This window comes from Prinia subflava, chromosome 19 (genome assembly GCF_021018805.1).
Source record: "Prinia subflava isolate CZ2003 ecotype Zambia chromosome 19, Cam_Psub_1.2, whole genome shotgun sequence".
NCBI classification, from domain to species: domain Eukaryota; kingdom Metazoa; phylum Chordata; class Aves; order Passeriformes; family Cisticolidae; genus Prinia; species Prinia subflava.
The window spans coordinates 2,394,784-2,414,635 of record NC_086265.1 but is presented as its reverse complement, the minus strand read 5'-3'; the positions used below and the strand labels follow the sequence as shown (position 1 = coordinate 2,414,635).

The window sequence follows — 19,852 nt, the reverse complement described above, 5'->3', positions numbered from 1 at the left end:
CCCAACTTTCATTTCTCATGCAAGTCCCCAGCTTGGGTAATTTCAGATTCTTTACAGGAAGCAAACAGGATTGACTCTTCCATGCTCAAAAGACAGTGGTGGAGGCAGAAGCGTTGTCCCCTCAGCTCTGCCCAGAAGAATTCCTGCTCCTGCCCAGTTGTTAGCGGGGTTATGATCGATCTTCAGGCCAAAGTGACAGAAATACTTGTTAGGATGCAATCAGAAACTGCAAGTGCCTCAGTGAAAGCGCAGAGATTTGTTGTGAAGTTGTGTGACTGTCACAGGAGAGAGGAGGCCGACAGGAGTGGACCTCTCCAGAATACCTGTCTTGATGTCCAGGTCTGGTATCCGAAGAGCACAGCCTGCAGCCCGGCTCCGTGGCCCTTTGAGCTTCCTTCCCTTGGCTGGGATTTTGTGTTTGTGCTGCCTACGCCTCCTGAATGAGGTTTGGGTAGGGGATTTGTGAGGGAGGGCAAGTTGGGACAGAAGGCTAAACCCCCTACAATGATTAAGGTGGTGTTTGGTTTCTAAAAGGAAAAATAAAATACAAAAAGAGAGCAGAAATCACTTATTATTATGGCACACACTGATTTCATCCTCCACAAACTCACGGTACTGGGGGAGCTGCACCCTAGGGAGGTTCCTGGGAGGGAGCCGTGGTTTTGCAGTGCCCCTCCAACCTTCCTCCAGCTCTCCTGGGGATAAGCATGGATCACATCCAGCCCTCAGTGCCACGGCTCCAGTTACCACCACACCAACGAGGTTGAGAGCAAGAGCAGCAAAGGCAGAGCCGAAGCTCGAGGGACACTCGGAGCCAAGCGAAGACTCTTCCCCCCTGATCTCAGGAGCAGGCTTTGATGGCTGTGTGGAGGAATAAATCACACAGAGCAGAAGCTGCACAAGGGGGGAGAGCACGGGGAAAGCAGAGGTGAATGCTGAATGACCCAACCCTGCTGCAGCTCGGGGTAAGATCTCTCCGTGGGACACACCGGCCTCGGGGCATCGCCCTGGCACAAACACCTCCCCATGAACCACCACTGTGTGGGTGGAAAGCAGCACAAAACAAACACCTCCTCCCCCAGGAGCTGCTTCCTGAGCAGATTCCTATTTAGCAGTGCTTGGCAAGGTGTCAGGACAAGTAAAAGGACGCACGCGGGGAGTGCGGTGTCGGCTCTCGGACACTCTTTGAGCAGGAGAACCTCGTTTGTCAGGGAAGGTGTTTTATTCCTGCTGCTGAGCATTGCCTCAAACAGGGCAGGAGGTTACAGCAGGCCCTGAGCAGTGCCCACAGACCTTCAACCACTCAGACCTGCCTCCGGGAGCATTATTAACCTTAGCAATTAATTATGGGGTGAGTAATTCACAACCCGTGCCAGGAATGTATCTCTAAACTTCTGAGATCTTCTGATGGTTAAGATTTTCTCATATGCATGGTTTTGTGGGGTTTTTTTGTTTGTTTTGTTGTTTTTGCTTTGGGTTTTGGTTTCTTTTTTTTGAGGGTTTCAGCCTTTCTTTGGTCTGAGTTGCCAGAGGTCCATGAGGACACAGCATTCATCTCATACCTGAGCTGAAACAAAGAAGGGGCTGAGCCATTAACGAAGTCTGTTCTTCTCCACTGTATTAGGAAGTTATGGAGGTCTTGGGAAAAATAATATGTAAAAAAAATCCCTTTTACTCCTCATTCAGCTCTGGGAAATGGGTCATAACTGACCGGGAGCTGCCCTGCAGGCTGCAGAAGAGCTGAATTTCTAATGCAAAGTAATAAATGTTCTGTTCTGAACCAACCTGTCCTTGCCTTTCAGCGTTACAGAGGGGCTTACTCATCCCTGCTTTTGTGGGCCACGCTGGAGGGATCTGCACCAAGCCACATCCTGCAGCACCCATCTGGTATCAAGTGCTGATCCCGACCAGTTCTGCGTGACTTACCAGGGCAGCACAGGGACATCCCTCTGGATTAGCCCTCACCTCACACAACAGCCAAACACAGCTCAGAGCCAGCGATCATCACCTTCTCTTTAACAATTCATCACCAGCAAGGTCCAACATGCATAACACAGCTGTGGCCCCTGCGTGGCCACCAAACACATCACCTGCTCCTCCAGGGGATGTGACAACGCCCGGCACTGACCGGGAGGAGGGGGAGTCATTCCAAGCTTTGGTTACGGACGGAAGCGCCCCGCGGACAGACGGACGGACAGGAGCCGCTCGCCCGGAGCGTGGTTGGAGAACAGAGCGGCAGCGAGCGGAGCCTCGGGGGGTGCAGGTTTTTTTTCCACTTACTGTTGGCTATGTTGGAAGCAGTGTAACTGTCTGCCATTCCTGAGACCTGGCTGGCAATGCTGATCTCACTGGCCCTCCGGAAGCCCCTGAACTGAGGGGCTGAAATGGGGGTGGACAGGGACGCGTTTTCCATGAAGACGGCACCATGAGACTGAACAACATCTGCTACAAAGTTGAAACAGGGAAATCAAAATATTAGACCGACAGACAGAGGCTGGGCAAGATGAACTCGGGGGGCAGGAAGGAGGCAAACAAAGCTGGTAGGTGCAAAAACCTCTCAGAGCTGATTGGAATGAAACAGAAACACCCCACATGGAGCTCTGGTTTGAAAAGAAAGCAAACAGCAGGCAGAGGCATGTGGCTGGAGGAGCAGTCTTTGATTGAGAGAAGCAAAGTAAGGAGCTCAAAAACCAGATCCAAAGAAAAACCCAGGCAGACTTACTCAAGCAGCAATAACAAGCATGTGTCATACATACAGATGTGAATATACGCATTTTTATATATTCACATCGAGACAAAATAACCAAGGTAAGGAAAACAACAAAAAACAACCTTAGAAAGGGATATTTGTTTTCTTGAGTTATTTAAATTTCAATTAATGTCTCCAAGATAGAAGCCTTATTAAAAAAACAAAAATCAAGAAAACATCTTCATGCCTGGCAGGGACTAAATTTGGACTTGTATTTTACCGCTGAAGGATACAGCCAACACTCACTAATCTGGAGAAAGGGCTGCTGAGGGGAGTCTGGTGCTGAGCACTTGTATCTCCCATCAGAGTCAGCAGATCAGGGAGCACTCAGGCTCTATGAAAACAGAGCTTTTATGGTACAACATGCAGGTCTGGATTTTTAAATCCCAACCTGAGGTTTACCAAGTTTGGCTGAACCCCTGAGTACATAAATACAGAAAGGTTTAAAATCATGCTCACACGGACCTTATATAGAGATGGGAGGGAAAAGGACCTCAAATGCTCAGGAGTGGCAAAACAAGAGATGCTGAAAGTCACACTAAAATCTCTGCATTTCAGTTTTCTCTCTGTAACAGTGCTAGAGCAGCCACCTCTCTGTGGGTGCTGTGAGGCCGAATTAAGTGGGATATCCCAAGCTCCTGCAGGGCAGAGGTTTGTAATGCCAACACCAGGTGCTCACAGCAGGCAGCACCAGGGTGGCAGTAACATGCAAAAGCAAAGCAATTCGTGATGGTTTTAAGGTTGCCCATCTCTGCTGCACTTGAGGAGCAGCACCTGAATTTATTCCCAGGTATCAGGCAGGAGATACCACAAGGAATGTCAGCACATTACTCCCACACATCAACATCCTCCACCTATCCCAGCCTGTTTAGATATCCCTGGATTTAATCCTGGCACGCGGCTGACACAGGGAGCTGTTTTAACAACTGGTTTATTTTAATATCCATCTTTTTTTGCTTGGGGCTACTGATTTTCTCCCTCCAATCCCTCAGTTTGCAGCAGCAGCGTCTGTGCCCACACAAATCCTGCTGCAGCCAAGGGAGAGGGAACGTACGAAGCAGAAAATGTGTGGCTAAGTGTCAGTAAAAGAGTTCTGTTCTCTGCAGGGAAAATCAGGCCACAAGCTGCTCTCTGTAAAAGCTTTGTGGACTGTGAGATCTGAGCCTTAGCGGGAGCTTGACCTGACGATGAGCTGCACACACAGCCCACGTTGTGCCTCAAAGGCCATTAGCAGCATCACTTTCTCAGCACTTTGCCCCTCTTTCCACTCGCCTCGAGGTGCTGGCTGTTCAGGCTGTGACCAGGATCCACAGCCCCGCTGGTCCCACCAGGCCAGGGCTGTTTTCTGACTGTACCAAGCACCAGCATGAGCGAGAAAATCCAAGTGGAAAACAGGAGCTGCACTGAACCCCACAAAGGTCTCAAGGGTAAAGGGTCTCATTCCCTTTGCTGGGGGACATGGAACAACCCTCTCTTCTCAGATTCAGGTTTAACCACCAGAGAAACCTGAACTTTTTCCTCTGCTTTAACCTAAAGCACCTGTGGCTTGAATTAGGCAGACAAGTTCAAGAGTGTTACAGAGAAATGGCTGGGCCCAGCGTGGCCTGCCTGGGGTGGTCATGGCTTTGACACCATTAGCCCATCTTCACCTAGCTCTGCCTGAACTTCAGCTCCTTTTTGAGAACCCAGAAGGTGATTAAAGGAAAAAACAGTGAGATTTTGGGCTTGCTATTTTTAGCCAATCTTGTTTTCCTGGGCTGACCAGGGATTTTGGAATATAATGAGCGTGCAGCAAAAGCACCCAACCTCAGCAGCCCTTCCAGCCCCACCGTGGTGCCACCAGAGGAACAATTCCTGCTCCTGTTAAAGCCTGAGGTGTTTCAGCATTACTGGAACGTTCAGCTCAGCCCTGCCTGCGTTGGTGGCAGGAGTCTGCTCTGCAGGGGACAAGGTGCCACCGACAGCAGCGCTCCGCTGCTCCTGCCCACTCAGGTTGCTCTTGTGCTTCTCCCTTTCCCCAAGCTACACACCCTCTGTCCCTGAGAAAGGGCAGTTTCTAAGAAAAACAAAGGCCAGGAAAAGGCAGGGCGGGGAATGTGGAGAAAAACCTGTTTTATGCATCACAACCCACTCAGAAAAGCTTCCTCCACACCAAAGCTGCAGTGACAGCAACTTCCAAAGAAAATCTTGAGACCTGACTCGCAGAAAAAGCCCACAAACCTAACAACACATTTCCTAAATTTGTGCTTCCTCTGCATTATGTCTCTTGTGCAGCAATTCTGAAACCAAGGGGGCTTTCTTGTGGCTTTCTTGGGGAGTGTGGTGAGCAGGGTGGGCTGTCACAGATGATGCCAAGCTGGCACAGACAGACCCCAGCACGGGCAGCCAGGGGCTCCTGACAGGAGCTGTGGAAGCCTCCTGCACTCCAGAGGTGCCTCCTCAGCCACAGCTCAGGTCCTGACAGCCACGGGGAGGGTTTCCAGGCAAGCCCAGAGTGAAGCCAGAAGGTCCAGCAGCAGCAAGACCTTTATCAAGATTAGCTGTTCCTCTGTCACTCAGCAAGGACAGAGGTGCCCTTGTTTACTGCACTCTGTCCTGTGACTCAGGGCTGACTCAGGGCCACTGGACCAGAGCGAGGAAGAGGAGCCTGGAGGGAGCAGTGCCCTGAGCACCCTCCCAGCAAAGCCCCTGCTGCTGCTGGAGCCTCGTGGCCCAGCCCATGCCATGGCCCAAGGTTTAACTGCACCTCCAGGGGAGTGGGCATGGGAAGCCAAATCACTTTTTTTTTTTTGTCTTGGCCTACCTCTGAATCTTTAATACTCATTTTGGTGCTGTGCTGTTTCACTTTCAGACTCATTTATCCATGTTCTTATAAGGGAACAGCCCTGAGTCGTCCTCTCAGGTAAGTCCTTGGGGTACCTGAATGACAGATTTTGATATGTGCTTTTTGGAGACTGAGCTATTGCACCAAAGTGTGAAATACTGAAAGCAATCAAAGAATATGTACAGTTCAATAAAAACAAAAGGATTAAAAACCATAGAAGAGCCAAGCAGCTGCTTAGCACAGGCCAGGCAGTGTCACTGGAGTCCCTGGTCAGTGCTGAGCACTCTGCAGTCACTACCCTGAGATCAAGAGCAACAGATTTCTGCTCTCCACAAATTTTGGCAATTTTGGAAATCTCCTGCAGTCCAGCGGCTGAACTGGGATTCAGCACTTGCTACACTGACATCAAGAACTGCTTTGACACCCTGTGCTCTTGACCCACAAGGTAAAAAGCAGAGACTCATAGAATCCTGTAATGGTTTGGGTTGAAAAGGACCTTAAAGACCATCCAATTCCAACCCCCTGCCACAGGCAAGGGAGGATTCTACAAGCTCTGTCCTGAGCACAGGCAGTACCAGCTCACAGAGAAATGGCATTTCATCAGGGACCTCCAAAGGGATTAATTAATTAACAGTACCAGATCCTGTCCCTCTGCTTTATCACAGAACCTCACAGCACAGGCAACGCGGCAACTGCACACCTAAAAATCCTCTGCACCTCCAGGAGACAGAGGGAGAGAGCAGCTGGAAAACTCAGCAATGTTGCCGTCCTGTATGACCACATAACAGCCCAAACTGCTCAGGGACAGTGAGGGTCAGCTTGTTAAACACAAACAGGGCAGCAGAACCCAGCTCCCAATGCAAAACACCGAGAAAGGAACGAGAACGGGCAAGTGAGACACGCGGGGGAGAAAAAAACCAAAACAAAGGCAAATCTCATCAAAATTGCAGATGTAGCACCAGCCACAATCAGAATAAATGAGGCCATGCAGCATTGATGATGGAAAATAAGGCAAAACAAATGCATCAAACTTTGCTTTTAAGGCGGCAGACAAGAAATTAATTTAAAATAACCAACACGCAGAGGCACCCTGGGGTCTGAAAGCCTCAGTGCTGTGTTCAGCAGAGCCATGACGAGTGTCCAAACATGAGATACTCAAAGGGACAAAACCTGGTGTGACACGGACATCAATTGCACTTCTGGGCATGGTGATTCGTGGCTGCTGGGGAGGTGCACGCTGCAGGATTTCAGGATTTCCCAAGGGATCCTGCCCTCGGTGAGCACCACACGAGCAGGGCCAGCAGGGATTGTCTCTGCCAAAGCCTCTTTCCAGCAGCACAGAGGAAAACAGTCTGTGCATGGCAGCAGCTCCCTTCCAGCATCAACACCAGAACGTGACAGTGTTTATAACCCCAAGCCCTTTATCCACAGTGTGGAAAAAGCCAGGTGTGATCCCCAGTGGTTGTTTTGTGTGGCACAGCCTGAGACACAGCACGAAGATTTCAACTCCAGGAGGCAACAGAGTGATCTCCAAAAAAAGACCCCAGAACCCAACACCACAGACAATACGGAAGTGTAGATTACACACACTCAGCACAACCAGCACTTTTATTGGAAACATCTTGCCAATTCAGTACAGGAACGGGGATACTTGTTTCCATGAAGCTGTCCTGGTGCTGGAGAGCACCCAGAGGGCTACTTTCCATGAGGAGGATGGGGTTGTTCTGGATTGTCTCAACTAGAAGCAGATGGGGAAAAAAAAACATAACAGAAGGACAAAGAACAACAGACATGCGGCCACAAAGTGTTAAACGTACAAACAGTTACACCCCAGCACTTAATTATGAGTCTTCAATGAACAGACAACCTTCAAATAGAGTAAAAGAAACAAAACAGGGGTGATTTCCAAACAGACCAACATCAGAGATTAACTGGGGGCAGAGGAGAACACAACGATGGCATTTCAACAACAAAAGGGAGGCATCTTCACCCCCTTCTAAGCCAAATCCAGAAATGCACAGCAGATCCAGAGAAATCTTTTTTACTACGAGTGGAAAAAAATATGCTGTAAGGGAAGAATCAGACTCACAGCCTACACAGTGCAAAGCACAGGAGTAAGCAGGGATGTGAGTTTGATTTTAGTCTGCAAGTTCATTGAAATGAAACTGGGACCAGCATTTAGTACAGATGGGAAAATGGGAAAAAAAAAACCAGCCTGAGAGGCTTTTTGAATTGTGGACTCCCAAAAAAGCCACCTGCATGAGGAGATGTGCACAAGCAGCATTACACAAGGTTTTGGACAAAACCAATTATAACTGAGCCCCTGAATTTTATGTGATCAGCAAAACATACAGGTTAATTATAGGAGCAATTAACTTTTCTGAAGTGCCCTCCAGTGCACACTAACTTCAGGAGCAGCCTGGTGAATCATGGTTAGTCCTTCTGGGTAATGTGTCAATCACAACACGGACTCTAATGGAAAGGAATGGCCTGTTGCTTTCTGATAAGCAAATGAAGAGGTTTTGTCTTACAGGAAAAGAGAATTTAAAGCTGGTTTTTGTCCATTTTATTCACCAAGGCAGAGCAGTATCTCTTAAAACAACAAGGCTCAGACCTGGAGGTTCTGCAATCACTCTGCCCTTCTCATAGGAGAGTTAATTGCTGTTCAGCTTCACTGCATAGCAAGTGTCTCTCCAAACACAGCCAGCTCAGAGGTCCAGGGGGCTCTAATGTTCCTGCCCTGTCCAAAATGATAACCAGAACAAGGTGTAGTGTCCATGGGGCCTCTGCCTCTGGGCTCAGTGAGAACAGGGGCTTTGGAATGTATTTAAGAGAACGAAGGTAAGATGTTTAGCTGTAATTTTTGGGTAATAAGCCCCTTGCAGCTGATACCTAGAATACACCCAAAAAGCAAATTGCTCTTCAAGTTGCTATAGATTCCCTGAGCTGTTGTAACTGGCCTGGGTACAAATGCAGTTGTGGGTGGATCCATTTTTAAGAAGTGTTGCAGCAAGATCTTGGCTAAATTTGACAAGTGAGTGGGGCCTGCAGAAAGCATTTTATTCACTTCATTAAACATGGGGTTTAGTTTGTGCCCATTTAACAGATCAGACCTCTAGACTGAGCAATCACAATATTTGAAGACACTGATACATTTAGAAGGCCACTTCTTTGGATTTTCAACTTTTAAATGATGGAGAAGATCACCAGAATTATTCAGGTCTAGATATACAGTCTTCTTCATTTAGTCCTGCATGACTCAAATATTAGGGATGCAAACAAGTAAATCATCTCATCATCTCACTGCAGGCTCTGCTCCCTCCAGTCTTCTCTGGCCCTCCAAGTCCTACATTCTGCCAACTCAACTGTGTTTCATTCACTCTCAATCACAAGCACCAGTCTGGGTGTGAAACAGAGGCCTTTACAGAGGGGTCAGCACCTCACGACCCTCAGCAGCTGGAGGCCCTCGTGTGACAAACAGAGGGCACACAGGACACAAGGCACTGATTTCACTGGAAGAAAATTCCTTTTCTGGTAAATCAGGAGCAAGGCTAACGCTACAGGGCCACTTCTCTTTCTCACCATTCCCAATTGTGTTGATAACTTCACGTAAAGTGTGGCTGTGACCCTTTAATCAGCTCATGTGGATCCAGAGGGACTTACCCAGCACTGCAGAGTTGCCGTCGCCCAGCGGGAACCTCTGGTACCGGGGAATATTGAAGGGGGGCAAAAGGTAAAACTTCCTCTCCAAAAGAGGCTCGAGGCGTGAAGCAGACGGGTCTGCAGGGTGGAACAGGTTGTAGACCTGCTGACAAGCTGGTCTGAGCTGAAAGACTAAAAAGACAAAGAAAATCCCTCAAGCATCAAAATATTACTTGTTAGAATATTGTAAATATTTGTCTCTAAAAGGGACAATTGTCAGGTTACAAAATTGCAAAAGATTTATCATCTCCTTCATCTCCTAGTTCAGTCAACTGAAACAATTTATTACAATGTTCACAGACAGGAATTGCCCAGCAGTTTTTGAGTCTGGAAAGGGTGTAATTGGTGGTGCAGAGAGCACGCGGAGATCTGGCTCTTTACGGTGCAATAAATACGATACGGAAATGTTTGGGTTTAACCAGACCCCTGCAGGAGGTGCTTTCACCACCCACCAAGGCAGAGTTTGCACCAGGACTCACTGTCGAGAGCTGGAATTACAGTTTTCCGCAGTGCAAGCACCAGGCCCAAGGGAGAACCAAAGAGGAAGAAGTCGGTGATCTCAAAATCGAACTTCCCAATATTGACTCCATCCAACATCGTGGAGCTGCTGGATCTCCTGGATGTGGGGTCGTTTCTCAGGACACTAGAATGTAAACTGGGACAAGAACAGAAAATAAAGTCTGAATTATATTCTGGCTGTGTTTTCATAATTAAAGCCTGGATTAGTGACTGACAGCGGATATAATTTCTATCTCTTCACTGAAGGAACTGTGCTCATCAACCCACAATGACCCCACTGCAGTGGCATCATTTCAATGTACAAATCCAAGCTTCAGGTGAGTTCATTTACACACCATCTCCTCAAAATGTTTTTTCTTTAAGGAGTCAAAATCATGGTTGCTTCTTCTATATAGAACATGTCCAACTTTTCCACCCTCTCTCAGGTGTCAAATCTGTTTGCAAAATTCCACCTCTGTGTTGTGAAGGCTGGGCAATGCACAGGTTTAACACGGAGATTTAAATACACATTTTCCTTGGACGCTGAAGAAGAATCAGCAGGAATGCTTAGGTGAAAATCCTGGGAATCTACCCCCACATTAGGGAGAGTTGTTTCTTTGCAGTCTAGATCTGGGAAAGTGAAATGACAGATGTGTAACACTGATAACCTGGTTCACAAAAGGCTTTCTGAGGTGCTTCTATTCCCACACAAAAGCACAAAGCTACAAATTCCTCTGCTCTCCAGGTTGTACAGATTCCAGTGGCAGCTGCAGTGGTTATCTCATTATAAATAGAAGCGGAGAGTTGAAGGCAGTACCAGCAGTGCCTTAAGAGGGTGTTTGCAAACACTTAAAAAAGCATCAGAACAGGTTCTGTAAAACATGTAGGAGAAATGGATACTGTAAGAGTTGGGTTGGATAGAGAATTTACTGGACTGGAGTTGGGAATGATGCAAACCCAGCAGTCTCCTGCTGACTCTGTGGCCTCAATACAAAACCCTGAGTGGTGACTTGTACTTGTCACACCCTCACGTGCAACAGCTCTGGCTCATCAGTTCTGAGGGCAGTGAGAGCCCAGCAGTGCTGTGATCCCAAACAGGGCTGTTCCCACCATCCTCAGCACCAGAGCAGCTGCTCACAGACCCCTCAGCCACAGCCCAGCAGCAGCTGCAAATGCTCCCACTTTTGGGGAAGAAAACCCAGGTTTCAGGCAGACTTTGCTTTCCTGCCGTGGCAGGTAACGAAGGCATCGTCCCAGAGACAGCTCCTGTGCTGAGCACCCTTCCCAAAGGATGCTGAGGCTCCTCCTGCTCCTGCTGCGCCGTCACGCTCCCTCTGGAGCTGCACACACGCTCATGCACGGCTCTGCTCTCCCGCTTCCCAGCCAGGGAGTGATCATTTACTTATGCCAGACACACACACATCACGGGGAGTCAAAACAGTGGTGTCAAAGCGGGAGGAACGGGGGGTTACAGCAGTGACAGCTAAAACGAGCCTGTTCCTGTTTCTGTGATGCAAACCAGCCTGCCTGAGATCAGAGTGCCGAGCTGCACAGCCCTGAAACAAGAACAAGCCACCTCTGGTGGAGCTGCAATGGCTTTAGCTAACAAGAGCAATGCAATGCTTTGCTGTGCGTGAGGAATGCAAAGTCATTTAGAACACAAGGCAGGGTGACACCACGGGATTCCAACAAAGGCACCGGAGGAAAAGCTTTCCCGATGGCAGGATGGGGGTTTGGTGCATTCCACACAGCTTCCCACAGCATCTCTTGGTGGGGAAGGGAAGAAGCAGAGCAGGCACAGCACGGAGAAATTTGGGCACCTTCACTCCTTTAGCTGGGAGCTCGGTATCGTCTTTTCAGCAATCAAAAGAAATGAGAGCCAAGGGGAACTCTGGATCTGTCATGCTTCAAGCAACCTGCAGTGCCCTGTTCTCCCTTTAAAGAGCAGCAGATGTACTGTGTGCATTAATTAAACAAGAGCTTATGGATTTCAGAAGCAAATCAACTCATTTACAATAATACAAGTACGGCACAGCCAGAAATAATGTAGTTGTGCAGAAGGACGGAATTTAAAAATAAATGTGTGATTGTAATCTCCAGATGCTGCTCTGGCTTGCTGGGCATTATCCCAGAGAAGTGGGTAGGTCTGATACATGAATAAAAATGAGTGTCTTTGGCACAGGCTGGAATCTGCAGTGGGCACGGACAGAAAGGTCCCCGTGTGCCAGGCTGCCCGTCTGCTGAGCCCTGGAGGAAAACTTGGCTCTGTCCTGCCAACCTCCTGCTCAAAGCCACGTCACACCAGGGCTTGGTTTTTGCATGGGAAAAATCATTTCTTGATGGCAGAGGCCAACAGGGCATTCTGCTGCTGCTGGCTGGGAGAACAAGGTCCAGGGATGGGCGTGGGAGCGACGTCCTCTGGACATGCAGGAGGGGGTGAGTGAATCCTTTCTCCCCAATCTCTCCTGCACCAGGGATGAGGTGAATCCCTTCTCTCCAGCCTCTCCTGCACCAGGGATGAGGTGAATCCCTTCTCTCCAGCCTCTCCTGCACCAGGGATGAGGTGAATCCCTTCTCTCCAGCCTCTCCTGCACCAGGGATGAGGTGAATCCCTTCTCTCCAGCCTCTCCTGCACCAGGGATGAGGTGAATCCCTTCTCCCCAACCTCTCCTGCACCAGGGATGAGGTGAATCCCTTCTCTCCAGCCTCTCCTGCACCAGGGATGAGGTGAATCCCTGCTCCCCAACCTCTCCTGCACCAGGGATGAGGTGAATCCCTGTTCCCCAACCTCTCCTGCACCAGGGATGAGATGAATCCCTTCTCTCGAGCCTCTCCTGCACCAGGGATGAGATGAATCCCTTCTCTCCAGCCTCTCCTGCACCAGGGATGAGGTGAATCCCTTCTCTCCAGCCTCTCCTGCACCACAGAGCTCAGTGAGAGGCATGCAGAGAGAGCTCCTACTGCAGCTTCAACCTGCCCTTTTCCCTGAGGGAATCCTGGTCTTGAGCTCTGGGAAGAGATTAATTTTTAGCCCAAGTTCTAAAGGGAGGTTTAAAAATACATAAAACTCTTTAAGAAGTAAAGATGCACCAATCTGTCACCCCACTGATTCCTGGCAGCTCTTGCAGGGACCCACAAGTGCTGCGTGTCAGGTGCAGGCAGAGCCCTTCAGAGATGGAACAGGAAGGACCAGCACAAAGCTATTTGGAGCAACAAAATGAGCAATCCATTATCCACATCAGGCCCAGCACTTATTCTAAAATAGGTGTAAAAATGCATCAAGATGCCAGCCTGATTTCCTTAACTGAGTCTGTGCCCCTGAGGTCAATAACAAGGAGGAGAATCAGCACATTTTTGCACAACTCATATTTTCCCTGTAATACAGGAGACTGTTTTGAGGAGGCAAGAACAAGAGCCTGATTGCCTTTTATTAACCTGCTGGAAATAGCCAAGAACCTTATTGTGGATTTTGTAAATGCAGCTGTCTTTCTGAATATCCTATCTCTGTGCACCAAAAATATTCACTTGGATACTTTCTCTCTCCTATAAATCATTTACAAAAGAGCCTTGACATGGCAGGACAACAAAAATCCCTGTGCTAAAACAATGACTCCAGGTAGTGATGGAGGGGAGAAATTCAGGGGAAGCCTGAATTTCAGCTCAGCACAGGGCAAAAAGAACAGCCTTGGACACAGCTGCAGTGCAGGTAATGGGATTTGCTGTGGGGGACACTGCTCCCCAGTTCCTGGGACATGAGAGAAGAGGGATTAAGAGCATATTTATTGCAGTTCCTCCAGGCCTGCAGGAGAAAAATGTCTGGGCTGTCCAGTTCCAGAGACTGAAGAAGGAGATTCAGTCAGAAAAATCCTCTTGGTTTACAGAAATAATCCCTGAATGACCAGTGGCCATGGACAGACTGCTGTGAAAATTCCATGGGTTATATTAACAGACACATTTCTGAATGTCCATTTGAAAAAGCTTAAAAATGTGATACTGGAGACTTCAACAGTGAGTAACAAATCTAAAATGTGTCCTTGGTGCAATGAAGCAGCCCTGGCAGGGGACAGAATAACTCAAAATCAGGTTTCAGAGGTGCTTTAAAATTAATAAAAAGTGGAATCCCAGTTCTGCTTCGCCGAATTCCCTTACACGATTTCTCCATTTGCTTCCTGACCTCCATCCCACACTTGGAGCACAGCAGAGCAGCAGTTCCCTGACTGCCTTGGCTCTCACACAACAGCTCCAAGGGCTTCTTGCCATTGCAACACTGATGCAGTAGAGAAGCTGGATTCTCTCAGTGCCCCTCAGCTAGAAAGCTGTTCATTTTTTTCTGCATATACAACACACTGACGTCGATAACCCTCTAATCTAAATTGTTTTCCTCCACCTTGCTTATCACAGGATGACAAAGCAACGCTCAGGTTCTGCAGATACACCACCCTCAGCTCCAGGACACTGCTGGATCTGTTCTTTCCAAATTTGAAATCCTACCTTGAAAGAAAGGCTTGATGCTGTTTTATCGTGTCCAGTTCATAGGTGGATGAATCACTCCTTTTTCGTGGCAGCTGCTTCTTTGGATCCTCTCCATTGCTACGAGGAATGTCGATGTTGCTCCTGCTGAGGTGTCTGCTGGCTTCCAGGTTAGAGCCACTGGAACAGTGGCTGTTGTTCACCGTTATTCCAGGAGACAGAAGGTCGGTGTCCTGGGGTTTGAAATGCAGGGATTTAGCTGAATTAAGAGTACACCCCCATTGTAACACCTCCCTCCTATCCTCCTTTCCCCATTTACCCCAAGATCCAGTTGAGGCCAATACAGAATCTCAGGCCCAATCACTCCTAAAGTGTGGGCGATGCTTCACACCAGGGGGTGAAACATCCCTGTTTAAAGCAAACACACCCAAACTGACACCCATATGCACCTTAAGACACGTCTGCCACTGATAGGGAACAGAGTCTTTGTTGTTTCAGGAGATCTTTACTAAAAACAGGGTCTGTGGAGGAGCTGGGGGCCAGCATTACCTGGACACTCACAACGCTCCCTCGCCGGCTGCTGTTCTGGCTCTCGGACACGGTCTGATTGCTGTAGCATAAGGCATCAAACCCCAGGATCCCTCCAACACAGTCCCCTACCAAGCAGACCTGAGACAGGAAACAGAAGCAGGGGAGGACAGGGAGGAGGAATAAAAAGGAAATTAAAACAAAAAAGCCCCTTGACTTCAGAACTAACAGTTGGACAGAGCAGTGGATTACAGCTGGACAGGCTGGAGTGCTCAGTGCCTTCATCAGTAGAACTGTTCAGCCAGTGAAATCCATCACTGCCTGCAGACTCCCATTCTCTCACACAGCTCAGGTGCCCTGGCTGTCCCCACCAGCCAACGACAGCAACAGGACAGCAACACAGAGCCCTGGTCCTGGTGCTGACTGCAGAAACCAAGCTGCAGTTCCCAGCTGCCCGTGCTACCTCAGGGAAGCCTCTGCCCATTTGTGTCCTGAGGGAATAACAGTGTCCTGCCTCCAAGGGCATGAGCAGACAGGCACAGTAAAGCACCAAGATCCTGGGCAGGAGGGGGCTGGCTGGGAACAAGTTCAGGGTGGATAAACCACATGACAGCAGTGCAGTGTGGCAGCTCCTCCAATGTCTCTGCCCTCGTGGGGAGTCACTTTGCTCAGAGGTGTGAGGCCCTGTCATGCTCTTCAGGGGATGCAGCAGCTGCACAGCCTCAAAAAATAAACCCATGGGTGCAACAGCTCCAGCAGGAGCTGCTGAAGATCCTCTAAAGCCAGGAATGCTTAAACAGCCTTGATTTGCAATGGGGACAAGACCATGTTTAGTAACAAAGGCAGCATTCCTGCTGGGGCAAGGTGTGTCACGCTGAAACCTGATTAACTTCACAGCTTTGAGCTTCATTCCTCAGCACAAACTCAGCCTTTGCTTCAAATCCCAAAGGTTCAGGACAGCACACAAGCAATAAACTCTCCCTCTCAGAAAGAAAGAAATGGAAAGCATAACACTTCCTTATTGCAGCCCAACACTGTCATGTTTCCATCCCTCCTGAGAGATTTAAGGCAAAGAGAATTTCAGAAGGAAATTGCTTCACTTGCTCTTCCTCTGGCTGTGACCTGAGCAGCCCCTGGCTCACCTGGCCGTTGAAGGAGGTGCCCTCCTGGGATTTGATGAACTCACTGTAGGCCTGGTTGGCTCTGACAATGACAGTGGCCACGGCTTCTTGGTACTGCGGGGAGGACGTGGCGAGCAGGGGCAGCGCAGCGAGGGGAATGTGATCCTGGCTGTTGGACAGGCAGCCCTCGTCATAGCTGTATGGGCTGAGGCTGCAGAGGGCAAGAGACAGTGGGAATACGGGGAAAACAACTTGCAGGCAGTACAGTCAAGTGCTGTGGCTCATAAAAAAAAGCCTCAAGACAGAAAGGCCATTTATTCCTCTGAATGGGTGAGAGCTTAATAAATCTTTCCCTTCTATCAAACGTAAATCTTCAAGGACAACATACTTACACTGACAGAACAACCCTCAGACAAGGAATTAAATCCTTAGTATTTATTGGATTAATTAGAATAAATCAATCTCAGAACTTGTGCTGCATGATTACTGTATTCACTGCAGCTAAGTATGAAATCGAGATTGAATGCCTCGCTGGTACATTAATAAATGCATTCTCAAAGCATGGTCAGAGCTCCCAATGCTACATGCAGAACATCTCAGGGAAATAAATAAAACAAAACAAACAAAAAAAACCCAAAAAACCCACCCCACTCCATGATAAAACAGCATCAACTTACCTGGACACCAGGGAAAATGCTTCGGAGCAGATGGCAGGGCAAGGGACAAGTTTGATGGCGATGTGTCCCAGAGCAGCAGGGTAATGCACCCTCATCACCGTGTCAAACACGGTCGTGATGGTGTTGACATCCCCTTGCTTGGAGCTCTGGTCGCCACTTCCTGAGTCCAGGATGTTCCCTCCGTGCAGGACCAACAGGAGGACATGGATTTTACTTGGCTGCATTAATGGCTGCACTGATTCGTCCTAGGTGGGGATGGAAGAGAGCACACAGAAACACTCATTTTTCAAAGGGGCGTGACTTGTGCTTTATTTATGGCAAATTAATTTATGGCAAATTAATTTATGGCAAATTAATTTATGGCAAAGGCCGTTAGACACACCAAAACACAATGATGAGAACCTGAGTACTCCTTCCAGGTCTCTTATCCTACACTTGTGCATGCACAAATGCACACACAGCCTCAGTCTGACTTGTCAGAAGGAATGCTGAAAGTAAAAAAAAAAAAGACCTGCATAAAATTGTATCCAGGTAAAACATGGCAGCAGTAAAGACATCCTTCTGTGTATTTTAAGGTGGAAAAATACAAAAATAAGAGATGTGTGTTGCTTTTTGTAGGGTGCTGAGCTCAGCTGCAGCAGTTGGCAGTGAAACACATTCAGCAAAATTAAGAAATGAGATCAAACAGGTCAGCAAGTGGTGAGTTACTGAGAAGTTGTGGGAAGATCAGCCACTGCATGCTTGCCTAAAACAGAAGTTATAAATAAGACTTCAGATTTGCTTAAACTGTTGCAAGAGAGGAACTGAAAAAAAAAATGTTCATGACCCCATAACCCAAGGAATGGCCAGCTGGGAGACTGCTGCATGAACACAGAAAGGGATTTTAATTTGCCTGTCCAGGTGATTTGCTTATTGTGCTGAACCAATTCCTTGCAGGTGTAATTCAGGGGAAGGAGGGAATTGTATCCTTCCCTTAACGCCCTGCCAGAAGAGCTGCAAGCCCACTCCCAATGCCCCAGGCAGGTACAGGAGCATCCATGTGCACACACTGTAACACAACAGAGCAGTAAGTATTTTTAATATCTATTTGCTACCAGGGCTCTCAGTGTTTACAGCTCCCACACGGACTCAAATCCTCCATCCCACACCTGTGAGATCTGTGCAAACCCTTCTGTACCCTGTGCTAGCAGAGACAACATCTGAGAACATCCTGAGCAACTCCCTGCTGCCATTGAGAGGGGGTAAGGAAAGCTGGTGGAGGCCAGCAGTGTTTTTTCCATTTGGCAAATTGTTCTAATTCCAGCATCTTCAGACACCTGTTGTCCTTTGAGCAGTGATTGAGTCCCTGACAGACCTGCTGGTGGGAGGAAAGCATGCCCAGGCACACATTAGCAGCCTAACAACTAAATCACATTTTTGCCAGATAATGTTAAAGCTTGTCTTACTACACAGCCCACCAGAAGTATTAAAATTCTCATCCAAATCTGCAATAACGATTTTTCCAGACCTCCTGCATAAGAATGGCCTTGAATTATTTAGCACCATTGCACTGTACTCATGCCTGCTCTTTAAACCTTCTCTGACTCCAGTTTTAGCACCTGCACAGTGAACCTTTCCCTGGGTGCAAGCACAGGAGGAGCCCTCGAAGCGTCTCAGCACCTCTTCTGCTTCCAGACAAGTATTTTAAGTGTTCACATGAGTCACCAAGCTCAGGTCATGCAGAAGTTTATCAGCAGTAATTTGGAGGCACCTTTCAGTTCATTACCCTCTGCTCTGAAGGAAGTGGGGAACTGCTGATTAGTTTAAGGGTGGAGGTAACTACTTAGAACTTCCTTGTAAGATCTGGAGCCTCTTAAAACACCTAAATCCTGAACCACCTTCGGGTGAGGGAAGCTTTTAACCTGAAAATCATTGCAATTGGTGGCACAGGAATTTCATACTATTTTAGCAGACAGCTTGTGAACAACTACAAATAACTGTCTTTTTCATCTCGCTTTGAAGTCTGTTCTTTTTCTAAAATGAAGGCAGAAACAGGAGGGGGTTGAGTTTGCACAGCCCTCTGAGGAAGACAAGTTTCCCACACCATCTTGAGCTCCAAGAGAAATCTTAGGGCTGTGATTTGCTTATTTTGATGTGGCCAGAGCTGTTCCCCTCCCAGCCACCCACTCTCCTCATGGCCCTTGAGCTCTCAGTCTATTATGGGTAAGCCAAACCACCACGAACTTCAAGCCTGGCACAGACAGTAATTCCAAAGCTGATGATCTTTGATGGACCATCAGACACAATGCAGGCACTCTGCAAAGCAGCTGCAGAAGGGCAGGATGAGAACAGCCAGCCCGGGGTGTCTCACCAGGACTCTCAACTGCACAAGTCCAGAAAGCTGGGCTGGGTCAGTGTGGTGTTATTTATTTGTTATTTTGCTCAGAGTACTGACACAGAGTGTGCTATAACTGGTTTCCAAACAAGACTCTGAGCAGCTCCATGCCGTGGGCTCCAGTCCCACAGTGAGTGCTGTCCTCTGCACCTTGGTGCTGCAGGAAGGTTCTTCCACTCCCACATCCACACTTGCTCATCTGGCATTGCAGGACAGCTCTATCAGCCTCGAGCTGCTCTGACCCCCACAGGATTACCAGGTTTTTTCCAGCTGGATACCTGATGCTGCCTGCAAACTACACAGCATTTCCTATAGGATGTTCAAAAGATGGGTGGAAAATCCCTTAAATGTGAATTACAGAAGGACGCACACACAGGTGCTACTGGGGCTCAGCAGCACATGGAGACAAGACACTGCTCACAGCTCATGTTTATCCCACACAGAGACATTCCAGCACCAAAGGATCTCATTAAAGCAAAGCAAAGCACTCACCTCGATGATGCTGAGCCTCTCCACGCTGGAGCCAACGTGGTACTCTGCTGATGTCTCCTGGAACAAGTCACCTGCAAGGACAGAGTGGAAAATGTCAGCGCTGCCAGGTGCTCTTGGCAAAGACGTTCTTCCATAAAGACACTGCTTGTTCCAATGCCTCACATCTCCTTCATTATTTCATCACATCATCCTCTCCCTCCTTTCTGCCTCCTTCCACCTCAGAAGCTTGGGCATTGCTGGGTCATTCATTCTCCAGCAATTTCTCCTAACCTGGGTAAGAGCTGAGGACATTAGTGAGCTCTTCTCTCATAACAACCATCTGGTACCGCTGCTTTATTAAGGATGGCAACAATGGGAAATCCCTGCACGACTGTCAGAAATGATTGGTTTGTGGGAAAATAAAAGGAATTGCTTGAA

General features: G+C 48.2%; 1 protein-coding gene across 6 annotated transcripts in view; it reads right to left on the bottom strand.

Moving 5' to 3' along the window:
• Positions 1-19,852, bottom strand: part of PITPNM2 (phosphatidylinositol transfer protein membrane associated 2) — a 122,176-nt gene that overhangs the window by 9,176 nt on the left and 93,148 nt on the right. The window contains exons 10-19 of one of the 6 annotated variants that reach the window (XM_063415571.1): positions 19,436-19,506; positions 16,570-16,814; positions 15,914-16,103; positions 14,793-14,912; positions 14,265-14,476; positions 9,755-9,930; positions 9,237-9,407; positions 7,162-7,311; positions 2,281-2,445; positions 324-527 (exon numbers count right to left, since the gene is read on the bottom strand). In XM_063415571.1, the coding sequence (XP_063271641.1) occupies positions 324-527; positions 2,281-2,445; positions 7,162-7,311; positions 9,237-9,407; positions 9,755-9,930; positions 14,265-14,476; positions 14,793-14,912; positions 15,914-16,103; positions 16,570-16,814; positions 19,436-19,506 (1,704 nt within the window). Of the gene's footprint in view, positions 1-323; positions 528-2,280; positions 2,446-7,161; positions 7,312-9,236; positions 9,408-9,754; positions 9,931-14,264; positions 14,477-14,792; positions 14,913-15,913; positions 16,104-16,569; positions 16,815-19,435; positions 19,507-19,852 lie in introns of those variants that run through there. The other 5 variants (XM_063415572.1, XM_063415573.1, XM_063415574.1 and 2 more) reach the window with 5 other exon arrangements.